The sequence below is a fragment of the Oncorhynchus clarkii genome, chromosome 5 (genome assembly GCF_045791955.1).
Source record: "Oncorhynchus clarkii lewisi isolate Uvic-CL-2024 chromosome 5, UVic_Ocla_1.0, whole genome shotgun sequence".
NCBI classification, from domain to species: Eukaryota; Metazoa; Chordata; class Actinopteri; order Salmoniformes; family Salmonidae; genus Oncorhynchus; species Oncorhynchus clarkii.
In genome coordinates, this window is record NC_092151.1 from 27,417,927 (window position 1) to 27,436,198 (window position 18,272).

An 18,272-nucleotide genomic window follows, 5' to 3' on the forward strand; every position below is an offset into this window, starting at 1 on the left:
AATACATTGGAGTTCAGCCCATTGTAATATAAATGACAAACTACTCAGAAGTAATTGAAATACCTATTTCAAATACATGTAACAGACATACTGCTCATCGCTGACTATGTGACCAGTAGTCCTCATAACAGTATCCAATGATTAAATAACTTTGTGCAGACATTTTGCTCACCTTTTCTCGTGGTGGCAGTAAGTTAGCACACATAGCAAGTTACAGTATACATGGGAAATATCACTTTTTAGTTCATTTGTACGTGCTCTATAACTTAATCTTCGACGGTGTACAGTAATTAGAAAAAAAGTAGCTAATTTGACCATCGATTGAAGATTAACGCTTAGAATTTTGTACAGGCGTTAACGAGGCAACTATGTTGGGTCCTCACAACGTCAACGTTTACGTGAGTAAAGCACAGCGAGGAAGTAAAAGTGTGAGTATGCACACAATAAACCTATTTCCCTTCCACATTAGTCCTGAATTTCTATATTTGTTTGTCTGAAAGTGAATGCGAACACATTTATCACGTTTTCAGTTTGCTAGCTTGTCAGGAAGCTAAGCAAACGGTTCCATAAATAGACTTAGCTTGGGATTGCTAGACTTTTAGCTAACGGCTAATTTAGCTAAGTCAACTTCACCTGAAAGGAATAGGACTTATCATGTTGCAATAAAGGGCTCTGGCCTAGTCTTATGTTACTGACATCTAAACTGCTCTGGCCTAACTAACCTAATGTGACTGAAATCTGTTTTGTTGTGCAGGTGAAGATGGGCCGCTCCTCCAAAGACAAACGGGATATCTACTACCGTCTTGCCAAGGAGGAGGGCTGGAGGGCCAGGAGCGCCTTCAAACTACTGCAACTGGATGAGGAGTTTGGCCTGTTCAAAGGCAAGAAGGCCCCTTGGGTTAACATTTCTGGCCATTGTTGTTTTACCCTAGGTCAACATCAGACATCAATGGCTTATGTTATTGGGTATGGCCATTGTAAAATATAACATTATGCCAAAGGAAAAAGGGAGATGAATTTGATCATCCATTTCTGATGTCACTTGAATATGACATTGACATCCATTTCTCCCTCCCCAGGTGTAAAAAGGGCAGTCGACCTCTGTGCTGCCCCAGGCAGCTGGAGCCAGGTCCTGAGCCGTAAACTCAGGTTGGTTTCAATCTCTTTGTGGTCTAAGGCACTGCATCTCAGTGCAAGAGGTCCCTGGTTCAAATCCAGGCTGTATCACATCTGTCCGTGATAGGGCATAGGGCGGCGCACAATTGGCCCAGTGTCGTCTGGGTTTGGCCAGGGTAGGCCGTCATTGTGAATAAGAATTTATTCTTAGCTGACTTGCCTAGTTAATTAAAGGTTAAATCAATTCTACTTGAAGCATAGTTGGCGTCTATTAGTATGGGGTGTTAAGAAATAGTGTGCATAACACTAATATTGTACATTTATCTGATGGTTTGACAGAGGAAAGGAGGAGAAGAGTGAGGAGGTAAAGATAGTGGCGGTGGACCTACAGGCCATGGCTCCTCTCCCTGGGGTGACACAGATCCAGGGGGACATCACCAAGGTAACTGTAGCATGGAGTTATAGAGAAACTATAATACCAACACACTATTCTGGAACACTGAATTCGTTGCAGTATTGGCCTGATTCCTTTCAGAGAATGAAGTACAAGTCATCAAGGGCAGAGTAAAGGGGATAATAAATGTTTGGTTTGGAATGCAGACATTGTATAACAGATTTGGATCAGATTCTCAAACTCTATTTCAACAAAGCTGGCGGGTCAAATATATTTATTGCTTTTAGATCTCCACTGCCCTGGAGATAATCAGGCATTTTGAAGGACAGCCTGCAGACCTGGTAGTGTGTGATGGAGCCCCAGACGGTGAGTGTGAGAGTGTTTTCTTCCCTCTGGTTTCAGTTTGGTTTGTGTCCTCTTGCATTTAGTTGCATACTCTTCTCTTAGTTGCCACTGTGGGATTTGTTGTGTTTTCTTCATTGCACTATATGCGTATGGCTTTTCCTTATTGGTCATTTTCTGGCTTGTCTACATAGTGACAGGACTCCATGATGTGGATGAGTACATCCAAGCTCAGCTCCTATTGGCTGTGAGTATCACACTGCAATACTGTGTAATATTGAGTTGAATCCCAAATGGCTGATCAGTTATCTTTGTTTATCCTTTATAATCAATTTCTAAATATCCCGTCTCAGGCCCTAAACATTACAACACACGTCCTGAAACCTGGAGGAACGTTTGTTGCAAAGGTGGGCTGTATGTTGGATGAGGACTTGTTTGTATTTGTATTTATTAGGGATCCCCATTAGTTACTGCCAAGGCAGCAGTTACTCTTCCTGGGGTCCAAACAGATTCAGGCACTTACATCAGACATAAAACAAACGATAAAACAGTACATCATATAACATTATTACACCACTACATATTAGAGGTCGACCGATTAATCGCCATCGTTGATTAATTAGTTTAAGTTTAAGTTTTCATAACAATCGGTAATCAGCATTTTTGAATGCCGGTTATGACCGATTACATTGCATTCCACGAGGAGACTGCGTGGCAGGCTGACCACCTGTTACTCGAGTGCAGCAAGGAGCCAAGGTAAGTTGCTAACTAGCATTAAACTTATCTTATAAAAAACAATCAATCTTCACATCACTAGCTAACTACACATGGTTGATTATATTACTAGGTTAACTAGCTTGTCCTGCGTTGCATTTAATCAATGCGGTGCCTGTTCATTTATCATCGAATCACAGCCTACTTCGCCAAACGGGTGATGATTTAACAAAGCGCAGTCGAGAAAAAAAGCACAATCGTTGCACGAATGTACCTAACCATAAACATCAATGCCTTTCTTAAAATCAATACACAGAAGTATATTTTTTTAAACCTGCATATTTAGTTTAAAAAAAATGTTTAGTAGGCAATATTAACTAGGGAAATTGTGTCACTTCTCCCGCATTCATTGCACGCAGAGTCAGGGTATATGCAACAGTTTGGGCCGCCTGGCTCGTTGCGAACTAATTTGCCAGAATTGTACATAATTATGACATTGAAGGTTGTGCAATGTAACAGCAATATTTAGACTTGGGGTTGCCACCCATTAGATAAAATATGTAACGGTTCCGTATTTCACTGAAAGTATAAATGTTTTGTTTTCGAAATTATAGTTTCTGATTTGACCATATTAATGACCAAAAGCCTGTATTTCTGTGTTTGTTATATTATAATTAAGTCTCTGATTTGATATTTGATAGAGCAGTCTGACTGAGCGGTGGTAGGCAGCAGCAGGTTCGTAAGCATTCATTCAAACTTTACTGCATTTGCCAGCAGCTCTTAACAATGCTTGAATCACAGCGCTGTTTATGACTTCAAGCCTATCAACTCCTGAGATTAGGCTGGCAATTCTAAAGTGCCTATTAGAACATCCAATAGTCAAAGGTATATGAAATACAAATGGTATAGAGAGAAATAGTCGACACGTCATAATTCCTATAATAACTACAACCTAAAACTTCTTAACTGGGAATATTGAAGAACTGGGAATATTGAACCACCAGCTTTCATATGTTCTGAGCAAGGAACTTAAACGTTAGCTTTTTTACACGGAACATATTGCACGGAACATATTGCACTTTTACTTTCTTCTCAAACTATTTTTGCATTATTTAAACCAAATTGAGCATGTTTCATTATTTATTTGAGACTAAATATTTTATGTTTTATATTAAGTTAAAATAAGTGTTCATTGTTCATTCAGTATTGTTGCAATTGTCATTATTACAAATATATTAATACAGTGGGGCAAAAAAGTATTTAGTCAGCCACCAATTGTGCAAGTTCTCCCACTTAAAAATATGAGAGGCCTGTAATTTTCATCATAGGTACACTTCAACTATGACAGACAAAATTAGAAAATAAATGTGATTCACAATGTGATTTTCTGGATTTTTTTTCTCATTTTGTCTGTCATAGTTGAAGTGTACCTATGATGAAAATTACAGGCCTCTCTCATATTTTTAAGTGGGAGAACTTGCACAATTGGTGGCTGACTAAATACTTTTTTGCCCCACTGTATATATAAAAATCGGTTGATTAATCGGTAACGGCTTTTTTTGGTCCTCCAATAATCAGTATCGGCGTTGAAAAATCATAATCGGTCGACCTCTACTACATATCTACAATACAAAATGAATAATACCAACACTATTACAATGTATGTGTGTGTTGATGTAACAAGTTCTGCACTTTGTTTGTTTTTTAAAATTGTGTAGAGAAATGAGCTAAAAAGCCTATGTCATGTAGAAGTTATCTTATGCTGTGGTTACTGTGTAGATATTCCGGGGGAAGGACGTGACCCTCCTGTACTCCCAGCTTAAGATATTCTTCAGTAGTGTGACCTGTGCTAAGCCCCGGAGCAGCAGGAACTCCAGCATAGGTGAGCTGGAGACCACAGCTGACACTGGTCACACACCGGATCATAGATGGTTTCCATTCAAATGCCTGGTTTTGACAGAAGGTTTGAAGGATTAAGTAGGCGTTGTGCTGCTTGAGTCTAATATTTGTTTGTTTCATTCTCTCATTTCTACAGAGGCATTTGTGATGTGTCAGAATTACTCTCCTCCAGTAGGATATGTGCCCAACATGTCCAATCCTCTACTGGATCACTCATATGGTAACAACACAGTGATGTTTCCCATCTTCCTCATGTTTCAACTCCATATACACTGGTACTCAAGTTGGTTTCTGTCTGTTTCAGATGTAGATTTTAACCAGCTGGAGGGACCAAATAGAATCATAGTTCCTTTCTTGGCCTGTGGAGACCTGAGTGCCTTTGACTCGGACCGGACCTACCCTCTCCAGGTATTGATATTCAGATACATGTCTCTGTTGATACATGTATTGTAGACCAATGCTTTTCTTTACTAGTCTCAAAGCTGTTACTCCATAGATGCGTCATATTAGGTCTGATCCCAATTAGTCGACTGATCAATTGTTTGGTCGTTAGGCTGTTGGTCGACAGAGATTGTTTTAGTCGAGCAGTAACAAATATATACACACACTACCGTTCAAATGTTTGGGGTCACCTAGATTTTTTTTTTTGTCCTTTAAAATAACATCACATTTATGTTATTTTTATTTTAACCCGCAAAACACCAGTCTCAACGTCAACAGTGAAGAGGCAACTCTGGGATGCTGGCCTTCTAGGCAGAGTTGCAAAGAAAAAGCCATATCTCAGACTGGCCAGTAATAAGAAAAGATTAGGATGGGCAAAAGAACACACACTGGACAGAGGAACTCTGCCTAGAAGGCCAGCATCCCGGAGTCGCCTCTTCTCTGTTCCCTCTAAAGTACTTGTCCTCTTTCTCAGTTGTGCACCGGGGCCTCCCACTCCTCTTTCTATTCTGGTTAGAGCCAGTGTGCTCTGTTCTGTGAAGGGAGTAGTACACAGCGTTGTACGAGATCTTCAGGTTCTTGGCAATTTCTCCCATGGAATAGCCTTCATTACTCAGAACAAGAATAGACTGACGAGTTTCAGAAGAAAGTAATTTTTTTCTGGCCATTTTTTTCTGGCCTTCATTGTTTCATAACTTCATTGTGTGAATTGTTTGCATTTGATTGTTAGTGTATATCAATTCCTCATTACATGTATCACCAGAAGTACATTTTCTGTTAATTCCTATAATTTCTAATCTACAATATTTGGTTACGTTCATTTCTTTTAATGATGGACGAGCATGCATAGAAGTAGGCCTATAGCCTACCTGTGTCCAATTGGTGATTGGATAGTATTTCTGCTTATTGCACCACCCCTAATGTCCTGTGAAGTTTCTCAAAGTAATGTTTTATTCACCTGAAACAGCAAGTAAACAAACTCTGTTTTTACATCCATTGAGAATTACAATAGTTCCTCGATCTATTTGAAAAAATCTTTCTCGCTCTTTCCCTTTCGATAACCACTCAGCGTGGAATTGAAAAATGTCATGCTCTGATCCAGTGGAAACGTCATAAAATAGGCTTATCATTGTTGGACTTGGACTGAAATAGTTTCCGGTACTCATTTTGGGTGCTGGTACAGTTTATATTTAGGTGCAAGAGCGCCACAATACTTTTGCGCTAATATTCTTTTAAGAGGAACAGGAGCTCAAGCAGTATACAATTTGAGGTGCTGTACTCAGCTCTGGTGAGTTCCTGCCCAAGTCAAGCACTGCTTCTAATCCGTTGTGCAAATCGCCTACAGCTGTGTCTGTCCAGAGCTCACTGACGCGGGAAACTGAGGGCCCAGAATATTTTCGGGCCGGACCCAAGTAAATAGTTGATACAATGTTTCAAGTTCGTTGCAGACAGGCCATGTGTAGCCAATGTGATTTATAGGATATACATTTTTTTCTGGATATTTTCTATCTACAGGCTGCTATGTTTTTATTTGTTGGCTTTATGTAGGCTATTTTTAGAAAGTTTGCAAAGGAAGTACATTTTATAGGGTATTTCACAAAAATGTGCATATGAAAACCATAACTCGCACGCGCAGATTGGTAGAAATTGTAAGATAAATTAGCATTCCACATGAGAAAGGTTGCAGACTCCCCATGTAGCCTATTACCGGCAACTTCAGGAGAGTAATAGCAGAATCTGCGAAAGCCAGCAGGAGTGGGAGGAGAATAGATGGGTCAGGTTAAGGTTTTTATCTTCTGGTTATCTAAATCTCTGGCGCCCTCTTGAGGCATCAAACTAATCTTAAAGCATCAGACAAGCTCAATGTGTCTAGTTGATTTTATTACAACACATAGGGTGTGTCTATATGAAATAATACAGGTTTAAAAATGTTTAGCGATCGATTGGTCGAAAGAACAGGTGACTTTCAGTCAACCAACATTTGTGTTTGTCGGAGACAGACTTACTTCATATTAAACTTTTGTGCTGTGCACATTAAACTTAATATTATTTTTCTTCGTAGTTGGATGCCAGTAAGGAATACAAGTACACGCCCCCCACCCAGCCCCCCATTCGCCCACCCTACCAGCAGGCCTGTCAACTACGCAAGAACAACCTATTGGCCAAAGAGGACTCCCCCTCTCTTCCATTGGATGAAGCCCTTTCAAATATGGACATTTCAACCAGTCAGGAAGAGTCATAGTGTGTTCAGTTTATTAAACGTTTTGCTACGTTGTGTGGCGGTTTGTACTGAACGACACATTTACCCACAACGGAGCACACACAGTGCTTCAACGGTCTTTGTGGTATGTTTGCTCCCATTTGGTGGGAGGGTTGTGGCCTGATTTAATATGGTTTTGACCATTTGTAATCTCAACTTGTGCAGCACACCATACACAATCACCCTCTGGGCCACCATAATCACAACATTCTTCATCTGGTCGTTCAGAACAGCACCATGTCCATGGAACACTGAGTCCTGTTGAATGTGGCAATAGTTGTCTTCCATAACAGAGAGAACTGGCATTTCATAGAGCAGAAACAGAGAAAGAAACAGAGGATATTTGGTTCAGAAAAGCCTTGAATGCGTAAAGACTGTGTATAGATAATTTTTGCCACGTTTTACCAATTAATTTCAATTGTCATGTTGTACCTTTATCGTGTTTTTATTTTGTATTTTCTGTTTTTACTTCTAAAATAAATAACATTTGCTCCAGCACTCCCATGTTTTTCTGTTCTGTGATCTGCTTTCCAATGACCAGTCACATATCCTGGTTCAAAAAGCACTTTTTGCTCCCTAGTCTTTGGCTGGACATTGAGATATGAATGAAGAAATAGGGACAACACATGGGTTCATGGTATTGCAGAGTAACAAAGTAAATCTCATGAATCTGTGATTGGTAGTCCTACTGTACCAGTAATGTTTCCTCTAAACTGCGCCCCTCCTCCAGAAATGCCATGCAGCGCAGAGACGCAAGAGATTGAACTTCACTGAGTTCGCCGCATTAGTTTGCAATGTAGGCCTGCATTGAACACCACATATATTCTACTGTAGTCTATATCATAGAAATCACAAGCTATTTCCATGTGAAAATATTATGGGATTTGCTCCATTGGTTTTGTTGGTAGGCCTACATTATGCTCAAATAGCCACAATAGCCTATTGGCTCCTGTCTAAAACTGTAACGGTACAGCCTCAGTGTTCAATGTAAATGTGCTCGAAGTTGCACAAAATTCTCACTGTGTTCAAGTTTCTGCTCACAAAACAAACATTTGCTCAGTGCCTGAAAAAATTCAAGGGAACATTGCCTAACAGTGGACCTGTTAGATGGGGCAAAACACATGGTTTGGAGAGACAAACAAGTAAGAGGATGGTAAAATCAGATATTCTGTAACCATTTAGTTGGCAATTACTTTTCTTTCTGCGTTTGCAATACATTAACATTATTTAGCAGACACTTATCCAGAGTGGCATAGAGTAGTGAGTGCATACGTTTCATATTTTCTTTGTCCATACTGGTCCCCGTGGGAATTCAAATCTTCACCCCTGGTGTTGCAAGCGCCATGCTTTACCAACTGAGCCACACAGGACACTTGTAGCTGAGCATCAACCAGCTTGTATTTCCTGTTGCTATTCAGGGCGGCAGGGTAGCCTAGTGGTTAGAGCGTTGGACTAGTAACTGGAAGGTTGCAAGTTCAAACCCCCCGAGCACACTGTTCCTAGGCCGTCATTGTAAATAAGAATTTGTTCTTGAATGACTTGCCTAGTTAAATAAAGGTTAAAAAAAAGGTCAGCACATAAGGGACCACACTAGGGTTACTGATCATTCACACAGATGTCTAATTCCAGAGACGAGAACACATGTCAAGACCAACTACAACCGAAGGGCTTTGAATATATACACTGCTCAAAAAAATAAAGGGAACAACACAATGTAACTCCAAGTCAATCACACTTCTGTGAAATCAAACTGTCCACAGAGGAAGCAACACTGATTGACAATAAATGTCACATGCTGTTGTGCAGGTGTGGACAACAGACCACTTCTCATGTTTCCTGGCTGATGTTTTGGTCACTTTTGAATGCTGGTGGTGCTTTCACTCTAGTGGTAGCATGTGGTAGCATGAGACGGAGTCTACAACCCCTCAAGCTTATAGAGACATATCCCAAGAGACTTGTAGGTGTAGTTGGCACCAGTGGGGGACCTTTCCTCTTTTGTCCTCTATTGTTTTTCAACGGGAACAGTTAAAAAATAGTTGGAGTGTGTCTTTAAACTGTCCAATGAGTTAAAGGGATATTAGCCAATGACAATTGTTGTATCTTCACAGAAACTGTTAACAGCTCTCTGGTTTGTCATAATTGGCTATATTGGCTATATTTCCGTATTTTCTAAAGCGTAATTTGTAACTTGGCCAGTTTCCATATCTGCCTCGCTAGGTTGTTCTGCCTCCTAAACATAGGCTGCCAATTTCCATATTTAATTAAAAAAATGTACATTTTATATAACTAGGCAAGTCAGTTAAGAACAAATGTTTATTTACAATTTACAATTGTACGCCGCCCTATGGGACTCCCAATCACGGCCAGATGTGACACAGCCTGGATTTGAACCAGGGACTGTAATGATGCCTCTTGCACTGACATGCAGTGCCTTAGACCGCTGCGTCACTCAGGAGCCCTTTTGTAAATGATCGGCGCCTCTAGATTGTTCTGCCTCCTAAACATAGGCTGTCAGTTTTTTTCACTTCATTATCTAAGTGTGTTCACTCCTTCATGAACAAGTTGAAAGGATGTCTCCATCTTATTTAATCTTCATTTGTGAGTATTCAATTATCTCTTATATTTATATTATGAATGAATTGTAACAAAGTAATTCATTTAGATGATGTAGGTTTAATATGTAGGACTTCACATAAAAGCCTTTTTTAAATGTTTTGCCATGTTTAAAGGTATGGCTGCTGTTGCAGTTAAAGAAAGTTGTGCAGGTATGTAATGTATTACCACATAAGAATATTTCCTGAATCATTCTGTTTCTAACAATTAAAATGTGTCTTCTCATAGTTTCTCTCTTTAACTCTAAACAGATTCTGTCCCTACTCCCACCATTGTGTTAGACCCTGGGTACATCAATGTTGCTATGCCTGTCGTAGTACGCTGTGAGTCAACAAGAGGCACAAAGTGCCACTTCTACAAAGACCACGACCCCAACCCAATAAGAGAAGTGAATTCCGGTGTTTGCCAATTCATATTGTTCTGGAATGAGTTCAAAAAGTGGAACAAGACTGAAGTAGATCTCAGCTGTGCTATTCTACATAAGAGAGAAGGGAAAACGATATCTTCAGAACGAAGTGACACTCGAAGACTTCATGTGAGTGGTGAGTGACAATTTTACCCTAGGGCCTAAATTAGGGCCTAGGTAACATGTTCAGTTATTGTTAAAATAATCCCAAAATTGAATGATGCTCGAAGACTTCATGTAAGTGGTAAGTGACCATTTTATTACCAGGCATTATCACATTTGCTTGATTGACGACATCATTTTTTCAGATTCCATTGGAATACCCAGGATTTTTGTGGAAAATACAGGAACTTACTTAAGTCTTCGGTGTGAGGCCAAGCATGCTGGTACCTCATGCTACTATTACTTGAACAACAGTGAGTCCCCCTTTAAAAGTCAGCCCTACAAAGACAATGTCTGTGTTGGGAAAGTATCGGAAAAGGACCTGCTGAGGAAGAGGAGCAGTGCTGGAGAGATCTTCATCACCTGTGCTGTGGAGCTGGTGGTAGAGGGTGGAGATACTGTGACATCACAGCATAGTGAACCGTTCAAGATTGCCATAGATGGTGAGATCATCAATTAAATTATTGTGCAATCTAACATGACAATCATCTGTCTGTATTGCAATACTGATGCATATGTCATATTCTTCCTCCAATTGTAGACTCTCCTGGGCCCACCATTTCCTTATCACCATTCAGTACCAACAAAACCAGTGTAACTAATGGAGGTGAGTAACCTTAAAATGTTTTTAAACTTACTGTTGATAGACCCACCCACCTAAGAGCATTTCAAGATAACATTGACTGATTATGTTGCTAATGATCTGTACTGTTTAATCTAATTCAACAACAATTTCAACTTGACCTGAAAGTCATCTCCCCCTTTAGAGTCCTCCTCGGAGTTCCCCCTCTACATCAGTCTGAGTGTTGGGGCCTTTAGCCTTATTCTGCTGGTTGTATCTGTCCTGTGTTTTCTCCGGTACAAGCGAGGTACATGCATTCAAATACTGATACTTCAAGGCTTAATTTGTTCCAATGTCCATTTTGAGTTATTTTTGTATTATACATGTGAAATCGGGGCTGGTTTAATCTATTATCATTTCATATTTATTTCTGAAGGTGATCAACAAGACTGGTCTGCCAATAGGTAAGTGAGTGATCTATTTGTATTATAATTACATTATATTTGTCTTCATACACATCATTATACAGTGTCATATCTAAATGTACTGGGTAAATTGTCTCAACAGATCCCAATGGAACCAGAACAAAGAAGTTATCTGTAAGTATGAAAGGAAACCTACCACAACATATTCATTTCTCAGAAAAGTGGTTATATTCAGTGCTCTACATTTCACCTTTCTCTTATTTGAAACAGATGCGAATGCTTCATTATTTCAACAAGGCGGTCTGAATGTGGGGGATGTGACCATGCTGCGTTGTACTAGTTCAAGTGTACTTCCACCTGTTGATGAACTTCCTCCACATCCTTTCTCTGCTTCCTGATTTACATATCTGCCACTCTCTGCTCTTCATGTAGTCTGACACCCTCTGTTCCTCTCAGATGAATGGTGTAATATCTTACTGGGCAAGAAATAGATGTGCATAGGTTTTAAGACATGATCTATTTGAAGTTTCACATTGTTTGTATATCAAATCAAATCAAATCAAATTTATTTATATAGCCCTTCGTACATCAGCTGATATCTCAAAGTGCTGTACAGAAACCCAGCCTAAAACCCCAAACAGCAAGCAATGCAGGTGTAGAAGCACGGTGGCTAGGAAAAACTCCCTAGAAAGGCCAAAACCTAGGAAGAAACCTAGAGAGGAACCAGGCTATGTGGGGTGGCCAGTCCTCTTCTGGCTGTGCCGGGTGGAGATTATAACAAAACATGGTCAAGATGTTCAAATGTTCATAAATGACCAGCATGGTCGAATTATAATAAGGCAGAATAGTTGAAACTGGAGCAGCAGCACAGTCAGGTGGACTGGGGACAGCAAGGAGTCATCATGTCAGGTATTCCTGGGGCATGGTCCTATGGCTCAGGTCAGTTGAAACTGGAGCAGCAGCACAGCCAGGTGGACTGGGGACAGCAAGGAGTCATCATGTCAGGTAGTCCTGGGGCATGGTCCTAGGGCTCAGGTCCTCCGAGAGAGAGAAAGAGAGAAGGAGAGAATTAGAGAACGCACACTTAGATTCACACAGGACACCGAATAGGACAGGAGAAGTACTCCAGATATAACAAACTGACCCTAGCCCCCCGACACATAAACTACTGCAGCATAAATACTGGAGGCTGAGACAGGAGGGGTCAGGAGACACTGTGGCCCCATCCGAGGACACCCCCGGACAGGGCCAAACAGGAAGGATATAACCCCACCCACTTTGCCAAAGCACAGCCCCCACAACACTAGAGGGATATCTTCAACCACCAACTTACCATCCTGAGACAAGGCTGAGTATAGCCCACAAAGACCTCCGCCACGGCACAACCCAATGGGGGGGGGGGCGCCAACCCAGACAGGATGACCACATCAGTGACTCAACCCACTCAGGTGACGCACCCCCTCCAGGGACGGCATGAGAGAGCCCCAGTAAAGCCAGTGACTCAGCCCCTGTAATAGGGTTAGATGCAGAGAATCCCAGTGGAAAGAGGGGAACCGGCCAGGCAGAGACAGCAAGGGCGGTTCGTTGCTCCAGAGCCTTTCCGTTCACCCTCCCACTCCTGGGCCAGACTACACTCAATCATATGACCCACTGAAGAGATGAGTCTTCAGTAGAGACTTAAAGGTTGAGACCGAGTTTGCGTCTCTGACATGGGTAGGCAGACCGTTCCATAAAAATGGTGCTCTATAGGAGAAAGCCCTGCCTCCAGCTGTTTGCTTAAAAATTCTAGGGACAATTAGGAGGCCTGCGTCTTGTGACCGTAGCGTACGTGTAGGTATGTACGGCAGGACCAAATCAGAGAGATAGGTAGGAGCAAGCCCATGTAATGCTTTGTAGGTTAGCAGTAAAACCTTGAAATCAGCCCTTGCTTTGACAGGAAGCCAGTGTAGAGAGGCCAGCACTGGAGTAATATGATCAAATTTTTTGGTTCTAGTCAGGATTCTAGCAGCCGTATTTAGCACTAACTGAAGTTTATTTAGTGCTTTATCCGGGTAGCCGGAAAGTAGAGCATTGCAGTAGTCTAACCTGGAAGTGACAAAAGCATGGATTAATTTTTCTGCATCATTTTTGGACAGAAAGTTTCTGATTTTTGCAATGTTACGTAGATGGAAAAAAGCTGTCCTTGAAATGGTCTTGATATGTTCTTCAAAAGAGAGATCAGGGTCCAGAGTAACGCCGAGGTCCTTCACAGTTTTATTTGAGACGACTGTACAACCATTAAGATTAATTGTCAGATTCAACAGAAGATCTCTTTGTTTCTTGGGACCTAGAACAAGCATCTCTGTTTTGTCCGAGTTTAAAAGTAGAAAGTTTGCAGCCATCCACTTCCTTATGTCTGAAACACATTCTTCTAGCAAGGGCAATTTTGGGGCTTCACCATGTTTAATTGAAATGTACAGCTGTGTGTCATCCGCATAGCAGTGAAAGTTAACATTATGTTTTCGAATGACATCCCCAAGAGGTAAAATATATAGTGAAAACAATAGTGGTCCTAAAACGGAACCTTGAGGAACACCGAAATTTACAGTTGATTTGTCAGAGGACAAACCATTCACAGAGACAAACTGATATCTTTCCGACAGATAAGATCTAAACCAGGCCAGAACTTGTCCGTGTAGACCAATTTGGGTTTTCAATCTCTCCAAAAGAATGTGGTGATCGATGGTATCAAAAGCAGCACTAAGGTCTAGGAGCACGAGGACAGATGCAGAGCCTCGGTCCGATGCCATTAAAATGTCATTTACCACCTTCACAAGTGCCGTCTCAGTGCTATGATGGGGTCTAAAACCAGACTGAAGCATTTCGTATACATTGTTTGTCTTCAGGAAGGCAGTGAGTTGTTGCGCAACAGCCTTTTCTAAAATTTTTGAGAGGAATGGAAGATTCGATATAGGCCGATAGTTTTTTATATTTTCTGGGTCAAGGTTTGGCTTTTTCAAGAGAGGCTTTATTACTGCCACTTTTAGTGAGTTTGGTACACATCCGGTGGATAGAGAGCCGTTTATAATGTTCAACATAGGAGGGCCAAGCACAGGAAGCAGCTCTTTCAGTAGTTTAGTTGGAATAGGGTCCAGTATGCAGCTTGAAGGTTTAGAGGCCATGATTATTTTCATCATTGTGTCAAGAGATATAGTACTAAAACACTTGAGCGTCTCTCTTGATCCTAGGTCCTGGCAGAGTTGTGCAGACTCAGGACAACTGAGCTTTGAAGGAATACACAGATTTAAGGAGGAGTCCGTAATTTGCTTTCTAATAATCAAAATCTTTTCCTCAAAGAAGTTCATGAATTTATCACTGCTAAAGTGAAAGTCATCCTCTCTTGGGGAATGCTGCTTTTTAGTTAGCTTTGCGACAGTATCAAAAAGGAATTTCGGATTGTTCTTATTTTCCTCAATTAAGTTAGAAAAATAGGATGATCGAGCAGCAGTAAGGGCTCTTCGGTACTGCACAGTACTGTCTTTCCAAGCTAGTCGGAAGACTTCCAGTTTGGTGTGGCGCCATTTCCGTTCCAATTTTCTGGAAGCTTGCTTCAGAGCTCGGGTATTTTCTGTGTACCAGGGAGCTAGTTTCTTATGAGAAATGTTTTTAGTTTTTAGGGGTGCAACTGCATCAAGGGTATTGCGCAAGGTTAAGTTGAGTTCCTCAGTTAGGTGGTTAACTGATTTTTGTCCTCTGGCGTCCTTGGGTAGACAGAGGGAATCTGGAAGGACATCAAGGAATCTTTGTGTTGTCTGTGAATTTATAGCACGACTTTTGATGATCCTTGGTTGGGGTCTGAGCAGATTATTTGTTGCAATTGCAAACGTAATAAAATGGTGGTCCGATAGTCCAGGATTATGAGGAAAAACATTAAGATCCACAACATTTATTCCATGGGACAAAACTAGGTCCAGCGTATGACTGTGACAGTGAGTGGGTCCAGAGACATGTTGGACAAAACCCACTGAGTCGATGATGGCTCCGAAAGCCTTTTGGAGTGGGTCTGTGGACTTTTCCATGTGAATATTAAAGTCACCAAAGATTAGAATATTATCCGCTATGACTACAAGGTCCGATAGGAATTCAGGGAACTCAGTGAGGAACACTGTATATGGCCCAGGAGGCCTGTAAACAGTAGCTATAAAAAGTGATTGAGTAGGCTGCATAGATTTCATGACTAGAAGCTCAAAAGACGAAAACGTCATTTTTTTTTTTGTAAATTGAAATTTGCTATCGTAAATGTTAGCAACACCTCCGCCTTTGCGGGATGCACGGGGGATATGGTCACTAGTGTAGCCAGGAGGTGAGGCCTCATTTAACACAGTAAATTCATCAGGCTTAAGCCATGTTTCAGTCAGGCCAATCACATCAAGATTATGATCAGTGATTAGTTCATTGACTATAATTGCCTTTGAAGTAAGGGATCTAACATTAAGTAGCCCTATTTTGAGATGTGAGGTATCATGATCTCTTTCAATAATGACAGGAATGGAGGTGGTCTTTATCCTAGTGAGATTGCTAAGGCGAACACCGCCATGTTTAGTTTTGCCCAACCCAGGTCGAGGCACAGACACGGTCTCAATGTTGATAGCTGAGCTGACTACACTGACTGTAAATACCCGTGTTCTTTTATTGCCTTGTCTTTTTTTTACGCTTTTGTTATTTTATTACTCTTTTTTATCAACTTTGTATATTGATAGTTTTGCTACTCTACATTTATTCTGCACTTCTGAGGAAGAGCTGAAAGTAAGCTTTCACTGTGCCATTCCACCTTCTGTACTCTGTGCATGTGACAAATAAACATTGATTTAATGTGTAGATTGTGTAGGTTAGTTTTAACATACTGGCATACAATTTTCCTATTCTGTACAGCTTTTAATATGTAACTCTGTTTTGAATAAATTAAATACATGTATTGTATTACAGCATTCCCATTTTATGCTGCTATTTGTGGTTCTGTTTTCCTGGATGGTTGGTACCATTTTTTCCCAGTAGATGGGACTGAAAGATTGTGTGAGTTATAGAAACAACAGAGGTTCGGAATGGAGAAGGGGGATCGTAGAGATGGAGGTAAACTCTAACCACTAGTTTGTGGTGACACAGTGTGATGTTAAACACAGTAACTAAACTGGCTGATGTCTCTTGATGCCTGATTGTTTGTGCTTCTGTTTGTCAAGTAGAAGTGACCACATGGGGGGTGTACTGATCGTTCACTCTCACTTGTGTATTTCCAGAGACGAGACGCAAACAAAACAGTATAAACTGTTTTTGATTTAACCACAATTAAGCTCAAAAGTCTTTCAACACATCTCATATGAAACGACTTCTCAGAAAACATTGTGTGCATGATCATTTCTTAGAGGTGTACAGTGCCTTCAGAAAGTATTCATACCCTTTGACTTATTCCACATTTTGTTGTGTTACAGCCTGAAATCCACATTGATTAATAACATTTCCCTCACCCATCTACACACAAAACCCCATAATGACAAAGTGAAAACATGTTTTTAGAAATGTTAGCAAATTTATTGAAAATGAAATACAGAAATATCTCATTTACATGAGTATTCACCACCCTGTCAATACTTTGTAGAAGCACCTTTGGCAGCTTTTAGTCATCTTGGGTATGTCTGTATCATCTTTGTACATCTGGATTTGGGGATTTTCTCCCATTATTCCTTGCAGATTTGGTGAGTGGCTGTATCAATATTGTATCCTTCCGTGCAGCAGGATACATTCCGAGTAAGGATTTCAGATTAGTCCCGTGTACCGGGTAGTGCTGTGGCTGACCCCCTTAAATAGCTGCCGTCACACTACTTCCGCCTCGTGTCTTTTTCGAGGCACAAGGATTGGAGTGATCCAATAGCTCACATAACCGTGGTTACATACGTAACCTTCGTTATGTAGCATTATATTGGATCCCTCCAATATGGTTTCACAATTCCCGATTAATCGATGAAGTAGTCATGGTCAAGCAAAGAGCAAAGTCCCATAGGACTGAGCTCAGGGCAGTCATGATTGCTGTGTCCCTCCGTCCCCATCCAGGGAACTGGAGACAACACCCAACATGGCCGTCCTGGCCTCATTGGCGGCGGCAATATATACTCGATAGTACCTAGCAAAGGTGCTAGACGATGCCCAACTGGACGAGGCACAAATGTCATCAAGGGGAACTCCTTGGAGCAGGGCCCACGATGTAGCTACTCCTCTAGTAGAATGCGCCACTACAGCAGATGGCAGAGGCTGCCCGGCCAGCTGAGATGCTGTAGATATAGTGTCCACAATCCAATTTGAGAATCTCTGTTTCGATAGGCTCTTCCCCAGAACTCTCTGACCATAGCAAAGGCACAGCTGATCAGACTCTCTTATTGTCTTTGTCTGTGTAACTCAAGTGTCCAATGCCCTCACCGGTCACAGCACATACTGCCGTGGAGGGGCGTATGCGGACAAATGTAAGGGCCGGTTCACATGCCTGTCAGACAGGACTTTTGGCAAGAAAGAGGGGTTAGGCCAGTGGATAACACTCACCGAAAGAGCATGACATTCACTGACCCTCTTAGTGGAGGTAATAGGCAACAGGAATTCCACCTTTATGGATAGGTGCTTCAAAAACATTAACCCCAGGGGCTCAAAGGGTGGCTTACTAACTGCTAACAGCTCCATGTCAAGGTCCCAGCTTAGCACCGAACGGGCCTTCGCTGGACGCAGATGTTGAACTCCTTTCATTAACTTGGAGAGCAATAGGTGGCCACCTATGGGTCCCTCTAGGCCATCATCATGGCATGCAGAGATTGCGGCTAAATACACTCAAAGTGGACTCCGCTCAGCCCGCATCAAGCAGTGATTGTAAAACATTTTTTAACTGTTTGTCCATCACACGACTAGGTGGCAACATTATG

General features: G+C 41.3%; 1 protein-coding gene across 2 annotated transcripts; it reads left to right on the forward strand.

The window, feature by feature from the left end:
- Nucleotides 1-293: 293 nt before the first annotated feature.
- Nucleotides 294-7,664, forward strand: LOC139408591 (FtsJ RNA 2'-O-methyltransferase 1). Of its 2 annotated transcripts, none has more exons than XM_071152659.1 (11): nt 294-428; nt 755-881; nt 1,080-1,149; nt 1,456-1,558; nt 1,798-1,876; nt 2,047-2,099; nt 2,206-2,259; nt 4,346-4,448; nt 4,602-4,685; nt 4,770-4,873; nt 6,969-7,664. In XM_071152659.1, exons 1-11 carry the CDS (start codon nt 369-371, stop codon nt 7,146-7,148), a joined length of 1,017 nt encoding a protein of 338 aa, XP_071008760.1. In that variant the 5' UTR covers nt 294-368; the 3' UTR covers nt 7,149-7,664. The 2 variants fall into 2 exon arrangements, with proteins under 2 accessions (XP_071008760.1, XP_071008761.1); XM_071152660.1 differs by having other exon boundaries at nt 387-428; nt 755-966.
- Nucleotides 7,665-18,272: the final 10,608 nt, after the last annotated feature.

What these genes read in the sequence shown, in the direction of transcription:
- LOC139408591 (XM_071152659.1), top strand. Translation starts at nt 369, where the DNA reads ATGTTGGGTCCTCACAACGTCAACGTTTACGTGAGTAAAGCACAGCGA. An exon ending in GGAGTTTGGCCTGTTCAAAG is followed by an intron (nt 882 to 1,079) that starts GCAAGAAGGCCC and finishes CTCCCTCCCCAG; the next exon opens with GTGTAAAAAGGGCAGTCGAC. An exon ending in GTCCTGAGCCGTAAACTCAG is followed by an intron (nt 1,150 to 1,455) that starts GTTGGTTTCAAT and finishes ATGGTTTGACAG; the next exon opens with AGGAAAGGAGGAGAAGAGTG.